The 25768-nt window shown below is 50.3% G+C and overlaps 1 protein-coding gene across 2 annotated transcripts in view; it reads right to left on the reverse strand.

Moving 5' to 3' along the window:
• unc-119 (unc-119 lipid binding chaperone) overlaps positions 1–25768 on the reverse strand; it is a 194893-nt gene that overhangs the window by 109905 nt on the left and 59220 nt on the right. For both annotated transcript variants that reach the window (XM_070097598.1, XM_070097597.1), the window contains exon 2: positions 23958–24035. In XM_070097598.1, the coding sequence (XP_069953699.1) occupies positions 23958–24035 (78 nt within the window). The remainder of the gene's footprint in view (positions 1–23957; positions 24036–25768) is intronic.

A 25768-nucleotide genomic window follows, 5' to 3' on the forward strand; every position in this document is an offset into this window, starting at 1 on the left:
GCTGTCTTGTGCCGTGTAGGCACCACCTGTGGTGCCTTGTGCTTTGTGGGAGCCACCTGTGCTGCCTTGTTCTTTGTAGAAACCACCTGTGCTGTCCTGTTCTTTGCATGAACCACCTGTGGACACCACAGATGGTGTTGCACCGTTTTTGTTACTGAGATATTTCTGATAAATTCCATAACGCTGCCGGCAGGATGACGCAGTTCCTTGTTCCATGTACAAAAGAAATATGTGAAGCACCAGGACACTGTGGAAATATCTCGTCCACTTGGAGCTTTGTCAATCCTGACGCTAGTGAGAGAAACGTTTCTCTGATGACTGTCCCAGTGCTGTACCTGTGTCAAACGTGAAAACAGTACTTGATACCATCTGTGATACCATCTTTGATGCTATCTTTAATACCATCTTTAATACCATCTTTGATAACATCTTTGATAACATCTTTGATAACATCTTCGATATCATCTTTATATCTTTGATACCATCTTTGATATCTTTGATACCATCTTTTGTACCATCTTTGATACCATCTTTGATATCTTTGATACCATCTTTTGTACCATCTTTGATACCATCTTTGATACCACCTCTGATACCATCTTTTGTACCATCTTTGATACCATCTTTGATACCATCTTTTGTACCGTCTTTGATATTATCTTTGATACCATCTTTTGTACCATCTTTGATACCATTTTTATATATTTCTTTGATACCATCTTTGATATGATTTTGGATACCATCTTTGATACCATTTTTGACTGCTGGCTTCAGATGATCTACGATTCTGAAGGTCACTTGTCGAATTAGGACACCTGTACAACACTTGGGTAACTTTCATGTGGAAAGTTCAGTCAAATACAGAGAAAAATGGTTGAAGATCGGAAGGAGTCTGAGGTAATCAGTCCCACAGCCTGGAGTCGATGTCATCAGTCCATCAATCTTGATAAGAGTTGGTGAAACGTTTCCACAGTAAAGATACCCAAATGTTGCACAAGCGTCTAATTCATCATCTTGTCGGTTCTCTGAACCATTTCTCGCATTTTTCGGCATATAAGGCGCACGACAGACGTATCATAACGGTAAATTAGTAATAATATTTAAGGGTTAATTACCCTCTTACTTTCCGCTACAACGTAACCCAAAACCAACCCGTGACTCTGACCTTGAGCATATAAGGCACAGGCTAATTTTCCAAGACTTGTGGTTAAAAAAGTGCGCCTTATATGCCGGAAAACACGGTATCTACATTCAAGTCAGGTGTCATCAGTAAACCTTGCTTACTGTGCCCTGTGGCCTGGTGGCTAAAGCTCTCCCTTCACACGGTGAGTGTCCGGGTTCGATTCCCGGCGAGGGTAGAAGCACTGGGCGTGTTTCTTTACACCGGTTGTCTATGTTCACCCATCAGTAAAATGGTACCTGGGTGTTAGTCGACTTGTGTGGGTCGCATCCTGGGAGAAAACTGACCTAATATGCGGGAAATGTTCAGCATAACAAGCGACTTTCTATATAGTAGTATGTCAGTGATGTCAACTATAGTGTGTATACCTTGTACATGTACTGGTAGTAAATAAAGATATTATTATTATTATTATTATTATTATTATTATTATTATTATTATTATTATTATTATTATTATGATCACCATGAATGTTGTTGATGGAAGATCATTATTAGTGTTGTTGATGGAAGATCATTATTAGTGTTGCTGATGGAAGATCATTATTAGTGTTGCTGATGGAAGATCATTATTAGTGTTGCTGATGGAAGATCATTATTAGTGTTGCTGATGGAAGATCATTATTAGTGTTGTTGATGGAAGATCATTATATATTAGTGTTGCTGATGGAAGATCATTATTAGTGTTGCTGATGGAAGATCATTATTAGTGTTGTTGATGGAAGATCATTATATATTAGTGTTGTTGATGGAAGATCATTATTAGTGTTGCTGATGGAAGATCATTATTAGTGTTGCTGATGGAAGATCATTATTAGTGTTGTTGATGGAAGATCATTATTAGTGTTGCTGATGGAAGATCATTATTAGTGTTGCTGATGGAAGATCATTATTAGTGTTGCTGATGGAAGATCATTATTAGTGTTGTTGATGGAAGATCATTATTAGTGTTGCTGATGGAAGTCAGCAGCGCCAGTGAGTAACCCACACCTCGTCAAACATTATCTGATACTAGCCACCCACAGGAGAGTCAGCAGCGCCAGTGTGTAACCCACACCTCGTCAAACATTATCTGATACTAGCCACCCACAGGAGAGTCAGCAGCGCCAGTGTGTAACCCACAACTTGAGAGTTACCAAGATGAAACAAAAAAGTGTAGCTTTTTGTGACCTACATCTCTCTGGAATATAAAACCAAATATACCATAAATAGTAAATGCATAGCCAGGGCAGACAAAGACAACCAACAGGAAGGAAGCAGCAACAAGAGGACACAGAAGATAAAAACAAAGACGAGCCACAGAAATGTCGGAAATAATTTAAGGATGGAAGAAGAGTTGATCGAGATAGACGAGAAAGACGTGAAGGAACACGGATAGCTTTAAGAATAGGTATGACAGAGCTGGAGGCCAGAATCCAGTGAGTGTTACCAAGCGAATTTAACAGACGGTGACAGGGGCTGTGTTTAGACCCCCTTAAAACATACATTGGTTAGTACACACAGCAAGCCACCTCAGCTACATCAATATTATTATTATTAATATATTTATAGTAAAGCACTAAACTCATAGGGGTCATATAGTGCCTGTGAGGCAATCAGATTCGATCCAAGGAAGGGGAGAGCAAGTCCAATACCTTGGATTAAGAGCCCATCACTGGCATCAAAGAACCTCCCTCGAGGGGATGCTATTAAATAACAATAGCAATGATGTAACTACAGGTAACACATGTAGCACAGGTAACACATGTAACACAGGTAACACATGTAACACAGGTAGCACAAATAACACAGGTAACACATGTAACACATGTAACTCAGGTAGCACAGGTAACACAGGTAACACAGGTAACACATGTAACACAGGTAGCACAAATAACACAGGTAACACATGTAACACATGTAACTCAGGTAGCACAGGTAACACAGGTAACACATGTAACACAGGTAGTTCAGGTAACATATGTAACACAGGTAGCATAGGTAACACATGTAACACAGGTAACACATGTAACACAGGTAGCACAGGTAACACAGGTAGCACAGGTAGCACAGGTAACACAGGTAACACAGGTAACACATGTAACACACGTAACAGGTAGCACAGGTAACACAGGTAGCACAGGTAACACAGGTAATACAGGTAGCACAGGTAACACATGTAGTACAGGTAGCACAGGTAACACAGGTAGCACAGGTAACACAGGTAACACAGGTAGCACAGATAACGCAGGTAGCACAGGTAACACAGGTAGCTCAGGTAGCACAGGTAACACAGGAAACACAGGTACCACAGGTAACACAGGTAACACATGTAACACAGGTAACACAGGTAGCACAGGTAACACATGTAACACAGGTAGCACATGTAACACAGGTAACACATGCAACACAGGTAACACAGGTAACACATGTAACACAGGTAGCACAGGTAACACAGGTAACACATGTAACACAGGTAACACAGGTAACACAGGTAGCACAGGTATCACAGGTAGCACATGTAACACATGTAACACAGGTAGCACAGGTAGCACAGGTAACACAGGTAACACATTTAACACAGGTAACACATGTAACACAGGTAACACATGTAACACATGTAACACAGGTAGCACAGGTAACACAGGTAACACATTTAACACAGGTAACACATGTAACACAGGTAACACAGGTAACACAGGTAACACAGGTAGCACAGGTAACACAAGTAACACAGGTAACACAGGTAACACATGTAGCACAGGTAACAAAGGTAACACAGGTAACACATGTAACACAGGTAACACAGGTAACACAGGTAACACAGGTAACACAGATAACACAAGTAACACAGGTAACACATGTAACACATGTAACACAGGTAACACAGGTAACACAGGTAGCACAGGTAACACAAGTAACACAGGTAACAAAGGTAGCACAGGTAACACAGGTAGAACAGGTAACACATGAAACACATGTAACACATGTAACACAGGTAACACAGGTAACACATGTAACACAGGTAGCACAGGTAGAGCAGGTAACACAGGTAACACATGTAACACAGGTAACACAGGTAGCACAGGTAACACATGTAACACAGGTAGCACAGGTAGAACAGGAAACACATGAAACACATGTAACACAGGTAACACAGGTAGCACAGGTAACACATGTAACACAGGTAGAACAGGTAGAACAGGTAACACAGGTAACACATGTAACACAGGTAACACAGGTAGAACAGGTAACACAGGTAACACATGTAACACAGGTAACACAGGTAACACAGGTAGCACAGGTAACACATGTAACACATGTAACACAGGTAGCACAGGTAACACAAGTAACATAGGTAACACAGGTAACACATGTAACACAGGTAACACAGGTAGCACAGGTAACACATGTAACACATGTAACACAGGTAGCATAGGTAACACAAGTAACACAGGTAACACTGGTAACACAGGTAGCACAGGTAGCACAGGTAACACAGGTAACACATGTAACACAGGTAACACAGATAACACAAGTAACACAGGTAACACAGGTAACACAAGTAACACAGGTAACACAGGTAACACAGGTAGCACAGGTAACACATGTAACACAGGTAACACAGATAACACAAGTAACACAGGTAACACAGGTAACACAGGTAACACATGTAACAGAGGTAGCACAGGTAACACAGGTAGAACAGGTAACACATGAAACACATGTAACACAGGTAACACAGGTAATTAGCTACTAAGACTAAGATTGAATAACATGACTTCCTGTTTCAGGTACTAAGTAAGACTAATTGAATGACATGACTTTGTGTATTAGGTACATGTCATTGTAATGATCCGTACCATCATAACTGATAACCCGCAGAGATAGGGAGGGAGGGTAAGAGAGAGGGAGGGAGAGTAGGAGAGAGGGAGGGAGGGAGGGTAGGAGAGGGGGAGGGAGAGTATGAGAGAGGGAGGGAGGGTAGGATTGAGAGAGGGAGGGAGGGTAGGAGAGAGGGAGGGAGGGTAGGAGAGAGGGGGAGGATAGGAAAGAGGGGGGAGGGTAGGAGAGAGGGAGGTAGGGTAGGAGAGAGGGGGAGGGTAGAAGAGAGGGAGGGAGGGTAGGATTGAGAGAGGGAGGGAGGGTAGGAGCGAGAGAGGGACGGTAAGAGAGAGTGAGGGAGGGGAGAGAGGAAGGGAGGGTTGGAGAGAGGGATGGAGGGTAGGAGAGAGGGAGGGAGGGAAGATAGGAGAGAGGGAGAGAGGGTAGGAGATAGGGAGGGAGAGTAGGAGAGAAGGAGGGAGGGTAGGAGAGAGGAGGGAGGGTAGAAGAAAGGGAGGGAGGGTATGAGAGAGGGAGGAAGGGTAGGAGAGAGGGAGGGAGAGTAGGAGATAGAGAGGGAGGGTAGGAGAGAGGAGGAAGTGTAAGAGAGAGGGAGGGAGGGTAGGAAAAAGGGAGGGAGAGTAGGAGAGAGGGAGGGAGGGTAGGAGAGAGGGAGGGAGAGTAGGAGATAGGGAGGGAGGGTAGGAGAGAGGAGGAGGGTAGGAGAGAGGGGGTAGGAGAGCGGGAGGGAGGGTAGGAGAGAGGGAGGGTAGGAGATAGGGAGGGAGGGTAGGAGAGAAGGAGGGAGAGTAGGAGAGAGGGGGAGGGTAGGAGAGAGGGAGGGAGAGTAGGAGAGAGAAGGAGGTTTGGAGAGAGGGGGAGGGTAGGAGAGAGTAAGGGAGGGTGGGAGATAGGGAGGGAGGGTAGGAGAGAGGGAGGGAGGGTAGGAGAGAGGGAGGGAGAGTAGGAGAGAGGGAGTGAGAGTAGGAGAGAGGGTGGAGGGTAGGAGAGAGGGAGGGAGAGTAGGAGAGAGGGAGAGGGTAGGAGAGAGGGAGAGAGGGTAGGAGAGAGGGAGGGAGAGTAGGAGAGAGGGGGAGGGTAGGAGAGAGAGGGAGGGTAGGAGAGAGGGAGGGTAGGAGGGAAGGGCAGACAGGTAAAGAGGGAGAGGATGTGAGAGAGCGAAAGAGAGTATATTTCTTTTTACATAAAAAAACAGACGGACAGACAAAGAGAGGCAGACAGGAGAGACAGATAAACAGATGGAAAAAGACAGGCAAGGAGATAAAGACAGACAGCGAGAAAAAGATAGGAAGACAAAGAAATGAAGATAAATAGACGGATAGACAAAGGCAGCCAAGACCACACAAAAAAAATCTTGAGAACTGGCGTGAAGTCCATCACCACCAGCTGATAGGACACAGCAGGTGAGCTAAGACAGTCAGGGATCCCACAAGACAGTCAGGGGACCCACAAGACAGTCAGGGGACCCACAAGACAATCGGGGACACCATAAGACGGTCAGGGAACTCGCAAGACGGTCAGGGTCCCCACAAGACGGTCAGGGAACTCGCAAGACGGTCAGGGTCCCCACAAAACGGTCAGGGATCCCACAAGACGGTCAAGGACCTCGCAAGACAGTCGCAAGATGATCAGGGACCTCGCAAGCCAGCCAGGGCACTATGCGTTAAGAAAGAAGCGTAAGAAACAATATAAACTGGGACTACAGAAAACGGAACTAAGATGGCATGATAATTTTTCTGATAAAAGTGGAATGAGAAAGAGAATTGGAAGGCAGAACTGTACCAGAAATGTTAGAGTTAACAGAGTCAAAGTGCCAAAAGGCAAAGACGAGATTCATGTCAAGTATGAAGAAAAGAAGCAGGAAAATATATACAGCAGATCAAAATACAGGAAAACCGAGAGGCAAGCAGGAGAACTAGAAGCGAATATAAAAGAGTAAGAATGGGGTTGAAAGATAGTTTGAAAAAATTTAGCATCCAAGGCCAAACCAGACTCAAAGTTGCTCCACAGCCACGTAAGAAAATAGACGACTGTGAAGGAACAAGTGATAAAGCTGAGAGATAAGGAAGGGAGACTAACAGAGAAAGAGAGGAAAAATATGTTTAAGTCCTTAGCAGAAGATTCAAAGAAGTCTTCATAGATGAAAGTGGAGAAGTATTGGTAAGCAGCGTGATGAGAACAGACTAACAGGCACAGGAGAGTATCAACACAACAAAACAAGAAGTGCTGAGAGTACTGTATGAACTGGTTGCAGCAAAACATAATTCCAGGATGCAGCTCACACGAACATTCTCACACAAATGAGTTGCTGAGCCTCTGTAATAAATTTGCCTTAAGCCAACAAATAGTGGAGCCAACAAGAATGGAAACTACACTTGATCTTGTTATCTTATTTTCACAAATAATGATAATCTGGAACGAAATGTAACAGCAATGAAAGACAGATAATTGAGATGAGAGTCTAATCGAAGTTCAGACCTGCACACGCCGGAGTCCTGGCCAGCAAAAAGACACAGTTATGAAGGTGTTTTCACCAAATTCAACTTTAACAACAAGAAAATCAACTTGGATCAAATAAATCACGTCTTTAACGAAACATCTTGGGAAAATATCTTAAATAACATGGATCCGAAGTGTCTACAAAAGATCAAAGCATAGTCAGCTAAGGAAAAAGAAGAGAAGATATAAGCTAGAAAGAGAGACGCCTTCTACTTGCGCAGACGAAAAATCAGAGCTCCTCATGGATGTTACACTATGTGAAATGCGGAAGAAAGCGCTGGCCAGAGAAACAGCAAATACTGAACTAAAGTTGAACGGATCATACAGAGTCTAGGAAAGACGGGAGGCTAAAAGCTATTAAGGAAATTGAAAGAAATCCAAAATATTTCTCCTAGTATGCCCTGCACAAGATAAAATTCACATCCAGAGAAAATGCATCTCACTCATGACAGCAAAAAACATGAGTGAAATACTGAAGTCTCTAAGGTGGCAGTATAGCAATAGCAAAGAATTACAAACCAACAGCACTAACGTCTCATATCATAAAAATCTTCGAAAGGGTTCTATGAAGCAAGATAGCCAACCACATGGTTATTTTGGGAAAATCCTCTAGGGACTGGTCCCAAATCTGCACACACAAATCATTCCGTACGAAAGCAAAATGCTCGGCAGATGATGCAATATACCACTTATGAAAAGCAGGGGTGCCACGAGTACACTAAGAAACAACACAGTGTATGTAAGGGGCCCAAGATTATTCAAGTCTCCCGTCATATAGGCCAACAGGCCCCTAGCTGTCTTCAAGAGTGAACTGGATAAATTCCGGGCTGTGGTTCGTACGTTGGATTGCGTGCAGCCAATAGTAACAGCCTGGTTGATCAGGCACTGATCCACCGGGAGGCCTGGCCATGAGCGGGGCCGCGGGGGTGCTGTCCCCCGGAACACTCTCCAGGTATGAATGTGGTACCACGATGTAACTTGATTATGTAGTATCATTCTGGTAGTGTGATTTTCAACCCTGTATCTGGGATGGCGGGGGGGGGGGTAGTTGACCCCCTTGAAACCACCAGGAGGGGCAGCCTATGGGGGGGTCGTCAACCCCTGGACACCCCATAATGGCAGCATCAGGGGGGAGGGAGAGGATGCTGGACACTACCAGTGGACACTACCAGTGGACACTACCAGTGGACACTACCAGTGGACACCACCAGTGGACACTACCAGTGGACACTACCAGTGGACACTACCAGTGGACACTACCAGTGGACACTACCAGTGGACACTACCAGTGGACACTACCAGTGGACACTACCAGTGGACACCACCAGTGGACACTACCAGTGGACACTACCAGTGGACACTACCAGTGAACACTACCAGTGAACACTACCAGTGAACACTACCAGTGAACACTACCAGTGAACACTACCAGTGAACACTACCAGTGAACACTACCAGTGAACACTACCAGTGAACACTACCAGTGAACACTACCAGTGAACACTACCAGTGAACACTACCAGTGAACACTACCAGTGAACACTACCAGTGGACACTACCAGTGGACACTACCAGTGGACACTACCAGTGGACACTACCAGTGGACACTACCAGTGGACACTACCAGTGGACACTACCAGTGGACACTACCAGTGGGCACTACCAGTGGACACTACCAGTGGACACTACCAGTGGACACTACCAGTGGACACTACCAGTGGACACTACCAGTGGGCACTACCAGTGGACACTACCAGTGGACACTACCAGTGGACACTACCAGTGGACACTACCAGTGGACACCACCAGTGGACACTACCAGTGTGAGTCATGGAACAAGTGTCTAGACTGAATATTGACGTCCACACATCCTTCACTATACTGTGGTGAGTTGTTACCTTTCTTCCTTTCTTCCCTCTCTCCCTCCCTCCCTCACCCTGCCTACGTTCCTGTCACCCTATCTTCCTCCCTTCCTACACCTCTACATCCCCCCTTTACCCTACCTTTCTTCCTCTCCCTATCTCCCTCCATCTTCGTTCGGGCCTCTCCTATTGTCCCCCCCTCCCCTCTTTTCCAGTTCTTATCTCTCTCCTTCTGCCTTATCTTCTAGCTACCTACCTCCATCCCTTCCTCTCCCTCTTCTCTCTCACTACTTTCCTCTCCCTACCTACCTCCATCCCTTCCTCTCCCTCCTCCCTCTCACTACTTCCCTCTCCCTACCTACCTCCATCCCTTCCTCTCCCTCTTCTCTCTCACTACTTCCCTCTCCCTACCTACCTCCATCCCTTCCTCTCCCTCCTCCCTCTCACTACTTCCCTCTCCCTACCCACCTCTATCCCTTCCTCTCCCTCCTCCCTCTCACTACTTCCCTCTCCCTACCTACCTCCATCCCTTCCTCTCCCTCCTCCCTCTCACTACCTCCCTCTCCCTACCTACCTCCATCCCTTCCTCTCCCTCTTCCCTCTCACTACTTCCCTCTCCCTACCTACCTCCATCCCTTCCTCTCCCTCTTCCCTCTCACTACTTCCCTCTCCCTACCCACCTCCATCACTTCCTCTCCCTCCTCCCTCTCACTATTTCCCTCTCCCTACCTACCTCCATCCCTTCCTCTCCCTCCTCCCTCTCACTACTTCCCTCTCCCTACCCACCTCCATCCCTTCCTCTCCCTCTCACTACTTCCCTCTCCCTACCCACCTCCATCCCTTCCTCTCCCTCCTCCCTCTCACTACTTCCCTCTCCCTACCTACCTCCATCCCTTCCTCTCCCTCCTCCCTCTCACTACTTCCCTCTCCCTACCCACCTCCATCCCTCCCTCTCCCTCCTCCCTCTCACTACTTCCCTCTCCCTACCTACCTCCATCCCTTCCTCTCCCTCCTCCTTCTCACTACTTCCCTCTCCCTACCCACCTCCATCCTTTCCTCTCCATCCTCCCTCTCACTACTTCCCTCTCCCTACCTACCTCCATCCCTTCCTCTCCCTCTTCCCTCTCACTACTTCCCTCTCCCTACCCACCTCCATCCCTTCCTCTCCCTCCTCCCTCTCACTACTTCCCTCTCCCTACCCACCTCCATCCCTTCCTCTCCCTCCTCCCTCTCACTACTTCCCTCTCCCTACCCACCTCCATCCCTTCCTCTCCCTCCTCCCTCTCACTACTTCCCTCTCCCTACCTACCTCCATCCCTTCCTCTCCCTCCTCCCTCTCACTACTTCCCTCTCCCTACCCACCTCCATCCCTTCCTCTCCCTCCTCCCTCTCACTACTTCCCTCTCCCTACCTACCACCATCCCTTCCTCTCCCTCCTCCCTCTCACTACTTCCCTCTCCCTACCCACCTCCATCACTTCCTCTCCCTCCTCCCTCTCACTACTTCCCTCTCCCTACCCACCTCCATCCCTTCCTCTCCCTCCTCCCTCTTACTACTTCCCTCTCCCTACCCACCTCCATCCCTTCCTCTCCCTCCTCCCTCTCACTACTTCCCTCTCCCTACCCACCTCCATCCCTTCCTCTCCCTCCTCCCTCTCACTACTTCCCTCTCCCTACCCACCTCCATCCCTTCCACTCCCTCCTCCCTCTCACTACTTCCCTCTCCCTACCCACCTCCATCCCTTCCTCTCCTCCTCCCTCTCACTACTTCCCTCTCCCTACCCACCTCCATCCCTTCCTCTCCCTCCTCCCTCTCACTACTTCCCTCTCCCTACCTACCACCATCCCTTCCTCTCCCTCCTCCCTCTCACTACTTCCCTCTCCCTACCTACCTCCATCCCTTCCTCTCCCTCCTCCCTCTCACTACTTCCCTCTCCCTACCTACTTCCATCCCTTCCTCTCCCTCCTCCCTCTCACTACTTCTCTCTCCCTACCTACCTCCATCCCTTCCTCTCCCTGTTCCCTCTCACTATTTCCCTCTCCCTACCTACCTCCATCCCTTCCTCTCCCTCTTCCCTCTCACTACTTCCCTCTTCCCTCTCACTACTTCCCTCTTCCCTCTCACTACTTCCCTGTTCCCTCTCACTATTTCCCTCTCCCCACCTACCTCCATCCCTTCCTCTCCCTCCTCCCTCTCACTATTTCCCTCTCGCTACCCACCTCCATCCCTTCCTCTCCCTCTTCCCTCTCACTATTTCCCTCTCCCTACCTACCTCCATCCCTTCCTCTCCCTCTTCCCTCACACTACTTCCCTCTTCCCTCTCACTATTTCCCTCTCCCCACCTACCTCCATCCCTTCCTCTCCCTCCTCCCTCTCACTATTTCCCTCTCGCTACCTACTTCCATCCCTTCCTCTCCCTCTTCCCTCTCACTACTTCCCTCTCCCTACCTACCTCCAGACCTTCCTCTCCCTCTTCCCTCTCACTATTTCCCTCTCCCTCCTCCCTCTCACGACTTCCCTCTCCCTACCTACCTCCATCCCTTCCTCTCCCTCCTCCCTCTCGCTACCTCCCTTTCCCTACCTCCTTCCATTTCATTTTCTTCCTGTCTCCTTCCTCAGACCTCGCCTTATCTCTCTTCCTTCTTCCCCTCCCTACCTTCCTTCCCCTTCCCTACCTTCCTTCCCTCCCCCTCCCTCCCTTCCTTCTTCCTCTCCCTACCTTCCTTCCCCTTCCCTACCTTCCTTCCCTACCTTCCTTCCCTCCCCCTCCCTCCCTTCCTTCCCGCTCCCTACCTTCCTTCCCTCTCCCTACCTTCCTTCCCCCTCACAAGCTTCCTTCCCCCTCCCTACCTTCCTTAACTCTCCATACCTTCCTTTCCCCTCCCTACTTCCTTCCCCTCCCTACCTTCCTTCCCCTTCCCTACCTTCCTTCCCCCCTCCATACCTTCCTTCCCCCTCCCTACCTTCCTTCCCCCTCCCTACCTTCCTTCCCCCTCCCTACCTTCCTTCCCCTTCCCTGCCTTCCTTCCCCCCTACCTTCCTACCTCCTCCCTACCTTCCTTCCCTTTCCCTACCTTCCTTCCCCTACCTTCCTTCCCCCTCTCTACCTTCCTTCCCCTTTCCTACCTTCCTTCCCCTCCCTACCATCCTTCCCCCTCCCTCCCTTCCTTCCTCTACCTACCTTCCTTCCCCTTCCCTCCTTCCTTCCCCTCCCTACCTTCCTTCCCCCTCCCTACCTTCCTTCTCGCTCCCTACCTTGCTTCCCCCTCCATTCCTTCCTTCCCTCTCCCTACCTTCCTTCCTCCTCCCTACATTACTTCCCCCTCCCTACCTTCCTTCCCCCTCCCTACCTTCCTTCCTCAACCTACCTTCCTTCCCCTTCCCTGCCTTCCTTCTCCCCCTACCTTCCTACCCCCTCCCTACCTTCCTTCCCTTTCCCTACCTTCCTTCCCCCTACCTTCCTTCCCCCTCCCTACCTTCCTTCCTTCCTACCTTCCTTCCCCTCCCTACCTTCCTTCCCCCTCCCTACCTTCCTTCCTCTCCCTACTTTCCTTCCCCTTCCCTACCTTCCTTCCCCTCCCTACCTTCCTTCCCCCTCCCTACCTTCTTTCTCGCTCCCTATCTTGCTTCCCCCTCCATACCTTCCTTCCCCTCCCTACCTTCCTTCCCCCTCCCTACCTTCCTTCCAATACCTACCTTCCTTCCCCCACCCAACCTTCTATCCCCTCCCTACCTTCCTTCCGCTACCTACCTTCCTTTCCCCTCCCTACCTTCTTTCCCCTCCCTCCTTCCTTCCCCTCCCTACCTTCCTTCCCCTACCTACCTTCCTTCCCCTCCCTACCTTCCTTCCCTTACCTACCTTCCTTCCCCCTCCCTACCTTCTTTCCCCTCCCTATCTTCCTTCCCCTCCCTACCTGCCTTTCCCTCCCTACCTTCCTTCCCCTACCTACCTTCCTTCCCCCTCCGTACCTTCCTTCTCATCCCTACCTTCCTTCCCCTACCTACCTTCCTCCCCCCTCCGTACCTTCCTTCCGCTCCCTACCTTCCTTCCCTTACCTACCTTCCTTCCCCCTCCCTACCTTCTTTCCCCTCCCTATCTTCCTTCCCCTCCCTACCTTCTTTCCCCTCCCTACCTTCCTTCCCCTACCTACCTTCCTTCCCCTCCCTACCTTCCTTCCCTTCCCTACCTTCCTTCCCCTCCCTACCTTCCTTCCCCCTCCCTACCTTCCTTCTCGCTCCCTACCTTCCTTCCCCTACCTACATTCCTTCCCCTCCCTACCTTTTCTTCCCTACTTTCCATCCCCTCCCTACCTTCCTTTCCCCTCAATACCTTCCTTCCCCTCCCTACCTTTCTTCCCCCTCCCTACCTTCCTTCCTCTACCTACCTTCCTTCCCCCTCCCTACCTTCCTTCCCCGCCCTACCTTCCTTCCGCTACCTACCTTCCTTTCCCCTCCCTACCTTCTTTCCCCTCCCTACCTTCCTTCCCCTCCCTACCTTCCTTCCCCTCCCTACCTTCCTTCCCTTACCTACCTTCCTTCCCCCTCCCTACCTTCCTTACCCTCCCTACCTTCCTTCACCTCCGTACCTTCCTTCCCTTCCCTACCTTCCTTCCCCTCCCTACCTTACTTCCCCCTCCATACCTTCCTTCCCCTCCCTACCTTCCTTCCCCCTCCCTACCTTCCTTCCTCTACCTACCTTCCTTCCCCTTCCCTACCTTCCTTCCCTCCCACCTCCTTCCTCCATACCTTCCTTCCCTCCCCTACCTTCCTTCCTTCCCCCTTACCTTCCTCCCTACCTACCTCTTCCTCCCCTACCTTACCTTCCCCTCCCCACCCCTCCCTAATTCCTCCTCCCCTCCCCTCCTTGGCCCTATTCCCCTTCCCTTACCTTCCTTCCCCTTCCTCCCCCTCCTCCTCCCTTACCTCCCCTACCTCCTTCACCTCCGTACCTTCCTTCCTCCCCCTACCTTCCTTCCTCCTACCTTACTTCCTCCATATCCTTCCCCCTTCCCTTCCTCCTACCTACCTTCCCTCCTCCCTACCTTCCTCCCACCCTACCTTCCTTCCCCTCCCTACCTTCCTTCCTTCCCCTCCCCTGGCCTTCCTTCCTCCCTACCTTCCTTCCAAGCTACCTTCCTTCCCTTCCCCCTCCCTACCTTCTTCCTCCCTACCCTCCTCCCTCTCCCCTCCCTACCTTCCTTCCCTCCCTACCCTCCCTTCACTTACCTACATTTCCTTCCCCCTCCCTACCTTCCCCCCTCCCTGCCTTCCTTCCCCTCCCTACCTTCCTTCCCCCTCCCTACCTTCCTTCCCCCTCCCTATACCTTCCTTCCCCTCCCTACCTTCCTCCCCCCTCCCCTACCTTCCTTCCCCTTACCTACCTTCCTTTCCCCTCCCTACCTTCTTTCCCCTCCCTACCTTCCTTCCCCTCTCTACCTTCCTTCCTCTCCCTACCTTCCTTCCCTTACCTACCTTCCTTCCCCCTCCCTACCTTCCTTCCCCTCCCTACCTTCCTTCACCTCCGTACCTTCCTTCCCTTCCCTACCTTCCTTCCCCTCCCTACCTTCCTTCCCCCTCCATACCTTCCTTCCCCTCCCTACCTTCCTTCCCCCCTCCCTACCTTCCTTCCTCTACCTACCTTCCTTCCCCCTCCCTACCTTCCTTCCCCTCCCTACCTTCCTTCCCCTCCCTGCCTTCCTTCCCCTCCCTACCTTCCTTCCCCTCCCTACCTTCCTTCCCCCTCCATACCTTCCTTCCCCTCCCTACCTTCCTCCCCCCTCCCTACCTTCCTTCCTCTACCTACCTTCCTTCCCCCTCCCTACCTTCCTTCCCCTCCCTACCTTCCTTCCCCTCCCTACCTTCCTTCCCTTACCTACCTTCCTTCCCCCTCCCTACCTTCCTTCCCCTCCCTACCTTCCTTCCCCTCCCTACCTTCCTTCCCCTCCCTGCCTTCCTTCCCCTCCCTACCTTCCTTCCCCTCCCTACCTTCCTTCCCCCTCCATACCTTCCTTCCCCTCCCTACCTTCCTCCCCCCTCCCTACCTTCCTTCCCTTACCTACCTTCCTTTCCCCTCCCTACCTTCTTTCTCCTCCCTACCTTCCTTCCCCTCCCTACCTTCCTTCCTCTCCCTACCTTCCTTCCCTTACCTACCTTCCTTCCCCCTCCCTACCTTCCTTCCCCTCCCTACCTTCCTTCACCTCCGTACCTTCCTTCCCTTCCCTACCTTCCTTCCCCTCCCTACCTTCCTTCCCCCTCCATACCTTCCTTCCCCTCCCTACCTTCCTTCCCCCTCCCTACCTTCCTTCCTCTACCTACCTTCCTTCCCCCTCCCTACCTTCCTTCCCCTCCCTACCTTCCTTCCCCTCCCTGCCTTCCTTCCCCTCCCTACCTTCCTTCCCCACCCTACCTTCCTTCCCCCTCCATACCTTACTTCCCCTCCCTACCTCCCTCCCCCTCCCTACCTTCCTTCCCCTCCCTTCCTTCCTTCCCCCTCCCTGCCTTCCTTCCCCTCCCTACCTTCCTTCCCCTCCCTACCTTCCTTCCCCCTCCCTACCTTCCTTCCCCCTCCCTACCTTCCTTCCCCTCCCTACCTTCCTTCACCTCCGTACCTTCCTTCCCTTCCCTCCCTTCCTTCCCCTCCCTACCTTCCTTCCCCCTCCTTACCTTCCTTCCCCCTCCCTACCTTCCTTCCCCTCCCTACCTTACTTCCCCTCCCTACCTTCCTTCCCCCTCCCTGCCTTCCTTCCCCTCCCTACCTTCCTTCCCCTCCCTACCTTCCTTCCCCTCCCTACCTTCCTTCCCCTCCCTACCTTCCTTCCCCTCCCTACCTTCCTTCCCCCACCCAACCTTCCTTCCCCTCCCTACCTTCCTTCCCCTCCCTACCTTCCTTCCCTTACCTACCTTCCTTCCCCCTCCCTACCTTTCTTCCCCTCCCTGCCTTCCTTCCCTTCCCTACCTTCCTTCCCCTCCCTACCTTCCTTCCCCGTCCATACCTTCCTTCCCCTCCCTACCTTCCTCCCCCTCCCTACCTTCCTTCCTCTACCTACCTTCCTTCCCCCTCCCTACCTTCCTTCCCCTCCCTACCTTCCTTCCCCTCCCTACCTTCCTTCCCTTACCTACCTTCCTTCCCCCTCCCTACCTTCCTTCCCCTCCCTACCTTCCTTCACCTCCGTACCTTCCTTCCCTTCCCTACCTTCCTTCCCCTCCCTACCTTCCTTCCCCTCCCTACCTTCCTTCCCCCTCCCTACCTTCCTTCCCCTCCCTACCTTCCTTCCCCTCCCTACCTTCCTTCCCCTCCCTGCCTTCCTTCCCCTCCCTACCTTCCTTCCCCTCCCTACCTTCCTTCCCCTCCCTACCTTCCTTCCCCTCCCTACCTTCCTTCCCCTCCCTACCTTCCTTCCCCCTCCCTACCTTCCTTCCCCTCCCTACCTTCCTTCCCCTCCCTACCTTCCTTCCCTTACCTACCTTCCTTTCCCCTCCCTACCTTCTTTCCCCTCCCTACCTTCCTTCCCCTCCCTACCTTCCTTCCCCTCCCTACCTTCCTTCCCTTACCTACCTTCCTTCCCCCTCCCTACCTTCCTTCCCCTCCCTACCTTCCTTCCCCCTCCCTACCTTCCTTCCCCTCCCTACCTTCCTTCCCCTCCCTACCTTCCTTCCCTTACCTACCTTCCTTCCCCTCCCTACCTTCCTTCCCCCTCCCTACCTTCCTTCCCCTCCCTACCTTCCTTCCCCTCCCTACCTTCCTTCCCTTACCTACCTTCCTTCCCCCTCCCTACCTTCCTTCCCCTCCCTACCTTCCTTCACCTCCGTACCTTCCTTCCCTTCCCTACCTTCCTTCCCCTCCCTACCTTCCTTCCCCCTCCCTACCTTCCTTCCCCCTCCCTGCCTTCCTTCCCTTCCCTACCTTCCTTCCCCTCCCGACCTTCCTTCCCCCTCCCTGCCTTCCTTCCCCTCCCTACCTTCCTTCCCCTCCCTACCTTCCTTCCCCTCCCTACCTTCCTTCCCCTCCCTACCTTCCTTCCCCTCCCTACCATCCGTCCCCCTCCCTACCTTCCTTCCCCTCCCTACCTTCCTTCCCCTCCCTACCTTCCTTCCCTTACCTACCTTCCTTTCCCCTCCCTACCTTCTTTCCCCTCCCTACCTTCCTTCCCCTCCCTACCTTCCTTCCCCTCCCTACCTTCCTTCCCTTACCTACCTTCCTTCCCCCTCCCTACCTTCCTTCCCCTCCCTACCTTCCTTCCCCCTCCCTACCTTCCTTCCCCTCCCTACCTTCCTTCCCCTCCCTACCTTCCTTCCCTTGTGTAAGTCTTGATGTCAGGTTGTGTAAGTCTTGATGTTAGGTTGTGTAAGTCTTGATGTCAGGTTGTGTAAGTCTTGATGTCAGGTTGTGTAAGTCTTGATGTCAGGTTGTGTAAGTCTTGATGTCAGGTTGTGTAAGTCTTGATGTCAGGTTGTGTAAGTCTTGATGTTAGGTTATGTAAGTCTTAATGTCAGGTTGTGTAAGTCTTAATGTCAGGTTGTGTAAGTCTTGATGTCAGGTTGTGTAAGTCTTGATGTCAGGTTGTGTAAGTCTTGATGTCAGGTTGTGTAAGTCTTGATGTCACGTTGTGTAAGTTTTGATGTCAGGTTGTGTAAGTCTTGATGTCAGGTTGTGTAAGTCTTGATGTCAGGTTGTGTAAGTCTTGATGTCAGGTTGTGTAAGTCTTGATGTTTCATTTAAATTAATCACATAACTTTCCGCAAAATAACCAAGGAATGTCTCTTCTGATCAGAAATAGGTCAATGTTTTACTTTATAGGGATATCCCAGGTTATATCTGCAGCAGAGCCTGCAACATAGGAGGGATGTGGGTGGCCTTACTGTCATGTACAAGGCCAAAATTGTCAAAGTACCACACTTGGATCTACTTCGAGGACAGCGTGAAACAAGCTTTTATACCACAAGACGGGCAGAAAGCTGCAACTTCACTTTGGCTGTACCCTTCTCCAGAACATCACTTCATCTGAGATCATATATACCCAGGATGACTCGAGTATGGAACACATTCGTACAGCATATTGATGTCAACGAGATGAAGTCAGTTGATCAGATGAAAATGCTGGCCCACAGATGGCTCCAACTTCATCCTGTTCCCTACTTGTATGTCTCATAACAATAAAAATGCTTTCAAATGAGCTGATATAGGTAGGATAATTGATTTGGATAGGTAGGATAATTGATTAGATAGGTAGGATAATTGATTAGATAGGTAGGATAATTGATTTAGATACCTAGGATAATTGATTAAGATAGGTAGGATAATTGATTCAAACGTAGATGTTAGGGAACTTCAGGAGGATTTAAACAAACTCTATTCTTGGTCAGAAAAGTGGCAGATGCAGTTCAATGTAGATAAATGCAAGGTTCTGAAGCTTGGGAGTGCCCATAACCCTAGTACTTATAAGTTAAATGATGTAGAACTTAGCCATACAGATTGCGAAAAGGACTTGGGGGTTATGGTAAGCAGCAACCTTAAACCAAGACAGCAATGCCTAAGCGTACGTAATAAGGCAAATAGATTACTGGGATTTATATCAAGAAGTGTAAGCAACAGAAGTCCAGAGGTCATACTGCAGCTTTATACATCATTAGTAAGGCCTCACCTAGATTATGCAGCTCAGTTCTGGTCTCCATATTACAGAATGGACATAAATTCGTTAGAAAACATTCAGCGTAGGATGAGCAAATTAATACATAGCATTAGAAATCTTCCTTATGAAGAAAGATTGAAGACTCTTAAGTTACATTCACTTGTTAGACGAAGAATGAGGGGAGACCTGATCGAAGTGTATAAGTGGAAGGTAGGTATTAATAAAGGGGATATTAATAAGGTCTTGAGGATATCTCTCCGAGAGAGAACCCGCAGTAATGGATTTAAATTAGATAAGTTTAAATTTAGAAAGGACATAGGAAAGTATTGGTTTGGAAATAGGGTAGTTGATGAGTGGAACAGTCTGCCTAGTTGGGTTATTGAGGCTAGGACTTTGGGTGGTTTCAAATTTAGGTTGGATAAGTACATGAGTGGGAGGGGTTGGATTTGAGTGGGACTTGCACATCAGAGCTTATTTCTTGGGTGGCATTGAAAATTGGGTTGGGCAAATGTTTTGTTAGTGGGATGAATTGTAAAGGACCTGCCTAGTATGGGCCAACAGGCCTGCTGCAGTGTTCCTCCTTTCTTATGTTCTTATAAAGTTAGTAATCCTTAACCTGTAAACAGCTCATCAATAAAGCTAGGGATCCTTAACCTTGTCAAACCCTGTGTAAAAAAAATACTTCCATGTATAAATAAGAGCAGTATTTCCTAGACATCTTTATGTAACCAAAGCTTCAATAAAACCTGGAGGGAACAAGCCCTCCAGGTAGTCTTACTTGGCTTGTGAGTGAGAGGCAGCAATGACAGTTGTACTTGCAGTGTAGGAGGTGAGTGAGAGGCAGCAATGACAGTTGTACTTGCAGTGTAGGAGGTGAGTGAGAGGCAGCAATGACAGTTGTACATGCAGTGTAGGAGGTGAGTGAGAGGCAGCAAGACAGTTATACATGCAGTGTAGGAGGGTGAGTGAGAGGAAGCAATGACAGTTGTACTTGCAGTGTAGGAGGTGAGTGAGAGGAAGCAATGACAGTTGTACTTGCAGTGTAGGAGGGTGAGTGAGAGGCAGCAGTGACAGTTATACTTGCAGTGTAGGAGGTGAGTGAGAGGCAGCAAGACAGTTGTACTTGCAGTGTAGGAGGTGAGTGAGAGGCAGCAAGACAGTTGTACATGCAGTGTAGGAGGTGAGTGAGAGGCAGCAAGACAGTTGTACATGCAGTGTAGGAGGTGAGTGAGAGGCAGCAAGGACAGTTGTACTTGCAGTGTAGGAGGTGAGTGAGAGGCAGCAATGACAGTTGTACTTGCAGTGTAGGAGGGTGAGTGAGAGGCAGCAATGACAGTTGTACTTGCAGTGTAGGAGGGTGAGTGAGAGGCAGCAATGACAGTTGTACTTGCAGTGTAGGAGGGTGAGTGAGAGGCAGCAAGACAGTTGTACATGCAGTGTAGGAGGGTGAGTGAGAGGCAGCAAGGACAGTTGTACATGCAGTGTAGGAGGTGAGTGAGAGGCAGCAAGGACAGTTGTACTTGCAGTGTAGGAGGTGAGTGAGAGGCAGCAAGGACAGTTGTACTTGCAGTGTAGGAGGTGAGTGAGAGGCAGCAATGACAGTTGTACTTGCAGTGTAGGAGGGTGAGTGAGAGGCAGCAGTGACAGTTATACTTGCAGTGTAGGAGGTGAGTGAGAGGCAGCAAGACAGTTGTACTTGCAGTGTAGGAGGGTGAGTGAGAGGCAGCAGTGACAGTTATACTTGCAGTGTAGGAGGTGAGTGAGAGGCAGCAAGACAGTTGTACTTGCAGTGTAGGAGGTGAGTGAGAGGCAGCAATGACAGTTGTACTTGCAGTGTAGGAGGTGAGTGAGAGGCATCAATGACAGTTGTACTTGTAGTGTAGGAGGTGAGTAAGAGGCAGCAAGGACAGTTGTACTTGCAGTGTAGGAGGTGAGTGAGAGGCAGCAATGACAGTTGTACATGCAGTGTAGGAGGTGAGTGAGAGGCAGCAAGGACAGTTGTACTTGCAGTGTAGGAGGTGAGTGAGAGGCAGCAATGACAGTTGTACATGCAGTGTAGGAGGTGAGTGAGAGGCAGCAATGACAGTTGTACTTGCAGTGTAGGAGGGTGAATGAGAGGCAGCAATGACAGTTGTACTTGCAGTGTAGGAGGTGAGTGAGAGGCAGCAATGACACTGGTACATGCAGTGTAGGAGGGTGAGTGAGAGGCAGCAATGACAGTTGTACTTGCAGTGTAGGAGGGTGCGTGAGAGGCAGCAAGGACAGTTGTACTTGCAGTGTAGGAGGTGAGTGAGAGGCAGCAAGGACAGCTGTACATGCAGTGTAGGAGGGTGAGTGAGAGGCAGCAATGACAGTTGTACATGCAGTGTAAGAGGTGAGTGAGAGGCAGCAAGACAGTTGTACATGCAGTGTAGGAGGTGAGTGAGAGGCAGCAATGACAGTTGTACTTGCAGTGTAGGAGGGTGAGTGAGAGGCAGCAATGACAGTTGTACTTGCAGTGTAGGAGGGTGAGAGGCAGCAATGACAGTTGTGCTTGCAGTGTAGGAGGGTGAGTGAGAGGCAGCAAGACAGTTGTACATGCAGTGTAGGAGGGTAAGTGAGAGGCAGCAAGGACAGTTGTACATGCAGTGTAGGAGGTGAGTGAGAGGCAGCAAGGACAGTTGTACTTGCAGTGTAGGAGGTGAGTGAGAGGCAGCAATGACAGTTGTACTTGCAGTGTAGGAGGGTGAGTGAGAGGCAGCAGTGACAGTTATACTTGCAGTGTAGGAGGTGAGTGAGAGGCAGCAAGACAGTTGTACTTGCAGTGTAGGAGGTGAGTGAGAGGCAGCAATGACAGTTGTACTTGCAGTGTAGGAGGTGAGTGAGAGGCATCAATGACAGTTGTACTTGTAGTGTAGGAGGTGAGTAAGAGGCAGCAAGGACAGTTGTACATGCAGTGTAGGAGGTGAGTGAGAGGCAGCAATGACAGTTGTACTTGCAGTGTAGGAGGTGAGTGAGAGGCAGCAATGACAGTTGTACATGCAGTGTAGGAGGTGAGTGAGAGGCAGCAAGGACAGTTGTACTTGCAGTGTAGGAGGTGAGTGAGAGGCAGCAATGACAGTTGTACTTGCAGTGTAGGAGGGTGAATGAGAGGCAGCAATGACAGTTGTACTTGCAGTGTAGGAGGTGAGTGAGAGGCAGCAAGGACAGTTGTACTTGCAGTGTAGGAGGGTGAGTGAGAGGCAGCAATGACAGTTGTACTTGCAGTGTAAGAGGGTGAGTGAGAGGTAGCAATGACAGTTGTACATGCAATGTAGGAGGGTGAGTGAGAGGCAGCAAGACAGTTGTACATGCAGAGTAGGAGGTGAGTGAGAGGTAGCAATGACAGTTGTACATGCAATGTAGGAGGGTGAGTGAGAGGCAGCAAGGGCAGTTGTACATGCAGTGTAGGAGGTGAGTGAGAGGCAGCAAGACAGTTGTACATGCAGTGTAGGAGGGTGAGTGAGAGGCAGCAAGACAGTTGTACATGCAGTGTAGGAGGTGAGTGAGAGGCAGCAAGGACAGCTGTACATGCAGTGTAGGAGGGTGAGTGAGAGGCAGCAATGACAGTTGTACATGCAGTGTAGGAGGTGAGTGAGAGGCAGCAAGACAGTTGTACATGCAGTGTAGGAGGTGAGTGAGAGGCAGCAAGACAGTTGTACATGCAGTGTAGGAGGTGAGTGAGAGGCAGCAATGACAGTTGTACTCGCAGTGTAGGAGGTGAGTGAGAGGCAGCAATGACAGTTGTACATGCAGTGTAGGAGGTGAGTGAGAGGCAGCAAGACAGTTGTACATGCAGTGTAGGAGGTGAGTGAGAGGCAGCAATGACAGTTGTACTTGCAGTGTAGGAGGGTGAGTGAGAGGCAGCAAGGACAGTTGTACATGCAGTGTAGGAGGTGAGTGAGAGGCAGCAATGACAGTTGTACTTGCAGTGTAGGAGGTGAGTGAGAGGCAGCAATGACAGTTGTACTTGCAGTGTAGGAGGTGAGTGAGAGGCAGCAAGACAGTTGTACATGCAGTGTAGGAGGTGAGTGAGAGGCAGCAATGACAGTTGTACATGCAGTGTAGGAGGTGAGTGAGAGGCAGCAATGACAGTTGTACATGCAGTGTAGGAGGTGAGTGAGAGGCAGCAAGGACAGTTGTACTTGCAGTGTAGGAGGTGAGTGAGAGGCAGCAAGGACAGTTGTACATGCAGTGTAGGAGGTGAGTGAGAGGCAGCAAGACAGTTGTACATGCAGTGTAGGAGGGTGAGTGAGAGGCAGCAAGGACAGTTGTACATGTAGTGTAGGTGAGTGAGAGGCAGCAAGACAGTTGTACTTGCAGTGTAGGAGGTGAGTGAGAGGCAGCAAGACAGTTGTACATGCAGTGTAGGAGGTGAGTGAGAGGCAGCAAGACAGTTGTACATGCAGTGTATGAGGTGAGTGAGAGGCAGCAAGACAGTTGTACATGCAGTGTAGTAGGTGAGTGAGAGGCAGCAAGGACAGTTGTACATGCAGTGTAGGAGGTGAGTGAGAGGCAGCAAGACAGTTGTACATGCAGTGTACTTGCAGTGAAGGAGGTGAGTGAGAGGCAGCAATGACAGTTGTACATGCAGTGTAGTGTAGGAGGTGAGTGAGAGGCAGCAAGACAGTTGTACATGCAGTGTAGTAGGTGAGTGAGAGGCAGCAAGGACAGTTGTACATGCAGTGTAGGAGGTGAGTGAGAGGCAGCAAGGACAGCTGTACATGCAGTGTAGGAGGTGAGTGAGAGGCAGCAAGACAGTTGTACATGCAGTGTAGGAGGTGAGTGAGAGGCAGCAAGGACAGTTGTACATGCAGTGTAGGAGGTGAGTGAGAGGCAGCAAGACAGTTGTACTTGCAGTGTAGGAGGTGAGTGAGAGGCAGCAATGACAGTTGTACTTGCAGTGAAGGAGGTGAGTGAGAGGCAACAAGAGGCAGTACTTACTCTCTGTGATTTTGTTAAGTCTGAGTACATCCTCAGGGCTGATGACACTCTTCATCAAAGCTTCCTCCTCACTCAGCGCTGAACACACCACCAACAAGAAAAACAATCATCATTAATTACTCACCAACATTACATGTTATTATTATTAATAATATTAATATTATTATTATTATTATTATTATTATTATTATTATTATTATTATTATTATTATTATTATTATCATTATTATTATTAGGAAGTATTAAACCCGTAGGTCATATAGTACCTGGGGAATGGGAAGCACTGGGGTTTAATTCCCTGCCACAGTGGGGGATCACCTCATTCCCTGCCACACTGGAGGATCCCCTCATTCCCTGCCACACTGGAGGATCCCCTCATTCCCTGCCACACTGGAGGATCACCTCATTCCCTGCCACACTGGAGGATCCTCTCATTCCCTGCCACACTGCAGGATCCCCTCATTCCCTGCCACACTGGAGGATCCCCTCATTCCCTGCCACACTGGAGGATCCTCTCATTCCCTGCCACAGTGGGGGATCACCTCATTCCCTGCCACACTGGAGGATCCCCTCATTCCCTGCCACACTGGAGGATCCCCTCATTCCCTGCCACACTGGAGGATCACCTCATTCCCTGCCACACTGGAGGATCCTCTCATTCCCTGCCACACTGCAGGATCCCCTCATTCCCTGCCACACTGGAGGATCCCCTCATTCCCTGCCACACTGGAGGATCCTCTCATTCCCTGCCACAGTGGGGGATCACCTCATTCCCTGCCACACTGGAGGATCCCCTCATTCCCTGCCACACTGGAGGATCCCCTCATTCCCTGCCACACTGGAGGATCACCTCATTCCCTGCCACACTGGAGGATCCCCTCATTCCCTGCCACAGTGGAGGATCACCTCATTCCCTGCCACACTGGAGGATCCTCTCATTCCCTGCCACACTGCAGGATCCCCTCATTCCCTGCCACACTGGAGGATCACCTCATTCCCTGCCACACAGGAGGATCCTCTCATTCCCTGCCACACTGCAGGATCCCCTCATTCCCTGCCACACTGGAGGATCACCTCATTCCCTGCCACACTGGAGGATCCCCTCATTCCCTGCCACAGTGGAGGATCACCTCATTCCCTGCCACACTGGAGGATCCTCTCATTCCCTGCCACACTGCAGGATCCCCTCATTCCCTGCCACACTGGAGGATCACCTCATTCCCTGCCACACTGGAGGATCCTCTCATTCCCTGCCACACTGCAGGATCCCCTCATTCCCTGCCACACTGGAGGATCCTCTCATTCCCTGCCACAGTGGGGGATCACCTCATTCCCTGCCACACTGGAGGATCTTCTCATTCCCTGCCACAGTGGGGGATCACCTCATTCCCTGCCACACTGGAGGATCCCCTCATTCCCTGCCACACTGGAGGATCCCCTCATTCCCTGCCACACTGGAGGATCACCTCATTCCCTGCCACACTGGAGGATCCTCTCATTCCCTGCCACACTGCAGGATCCCCTCATTCCCTGCCACACTGGAGGATCACCTCATTCCCTGCCACACTGGAGGATCCTCTCATTCCCTGCCACACTGCAGGATCCCCTCATTCCCTGCCACACTGGAGGATCCCCTCATTCCCTGCCACACTGGAGGATCACCTCATTCCCTGCCACAGTGGGGGATCCCCTTATTCCCTGCCACACTGGAGGATCCCCTCATTCCCTGCCACACTGGAGGATCCCCTCATTCCCTGCCACACTGGAGGATCACCTCATTCCCTGCCACACTGGAGGATCCTCTCGTTCCC

Source organism: Cherax quadricarinatus, chromosome 58 (assembly GCF_038502225.1).
Source record: "Cherax quadricarinatus isolate ZL_2023a chromosome 58, ASM3850222v1, whole genome shotgun sequence".
NCBI classification, from domain to species: domain Eukaryota; kingdom Metazoa; phylum Arthropoda; class Malacostraca; order Decapoda; family Parastacidae; genus Cherax; species Cherax quadricarinatus.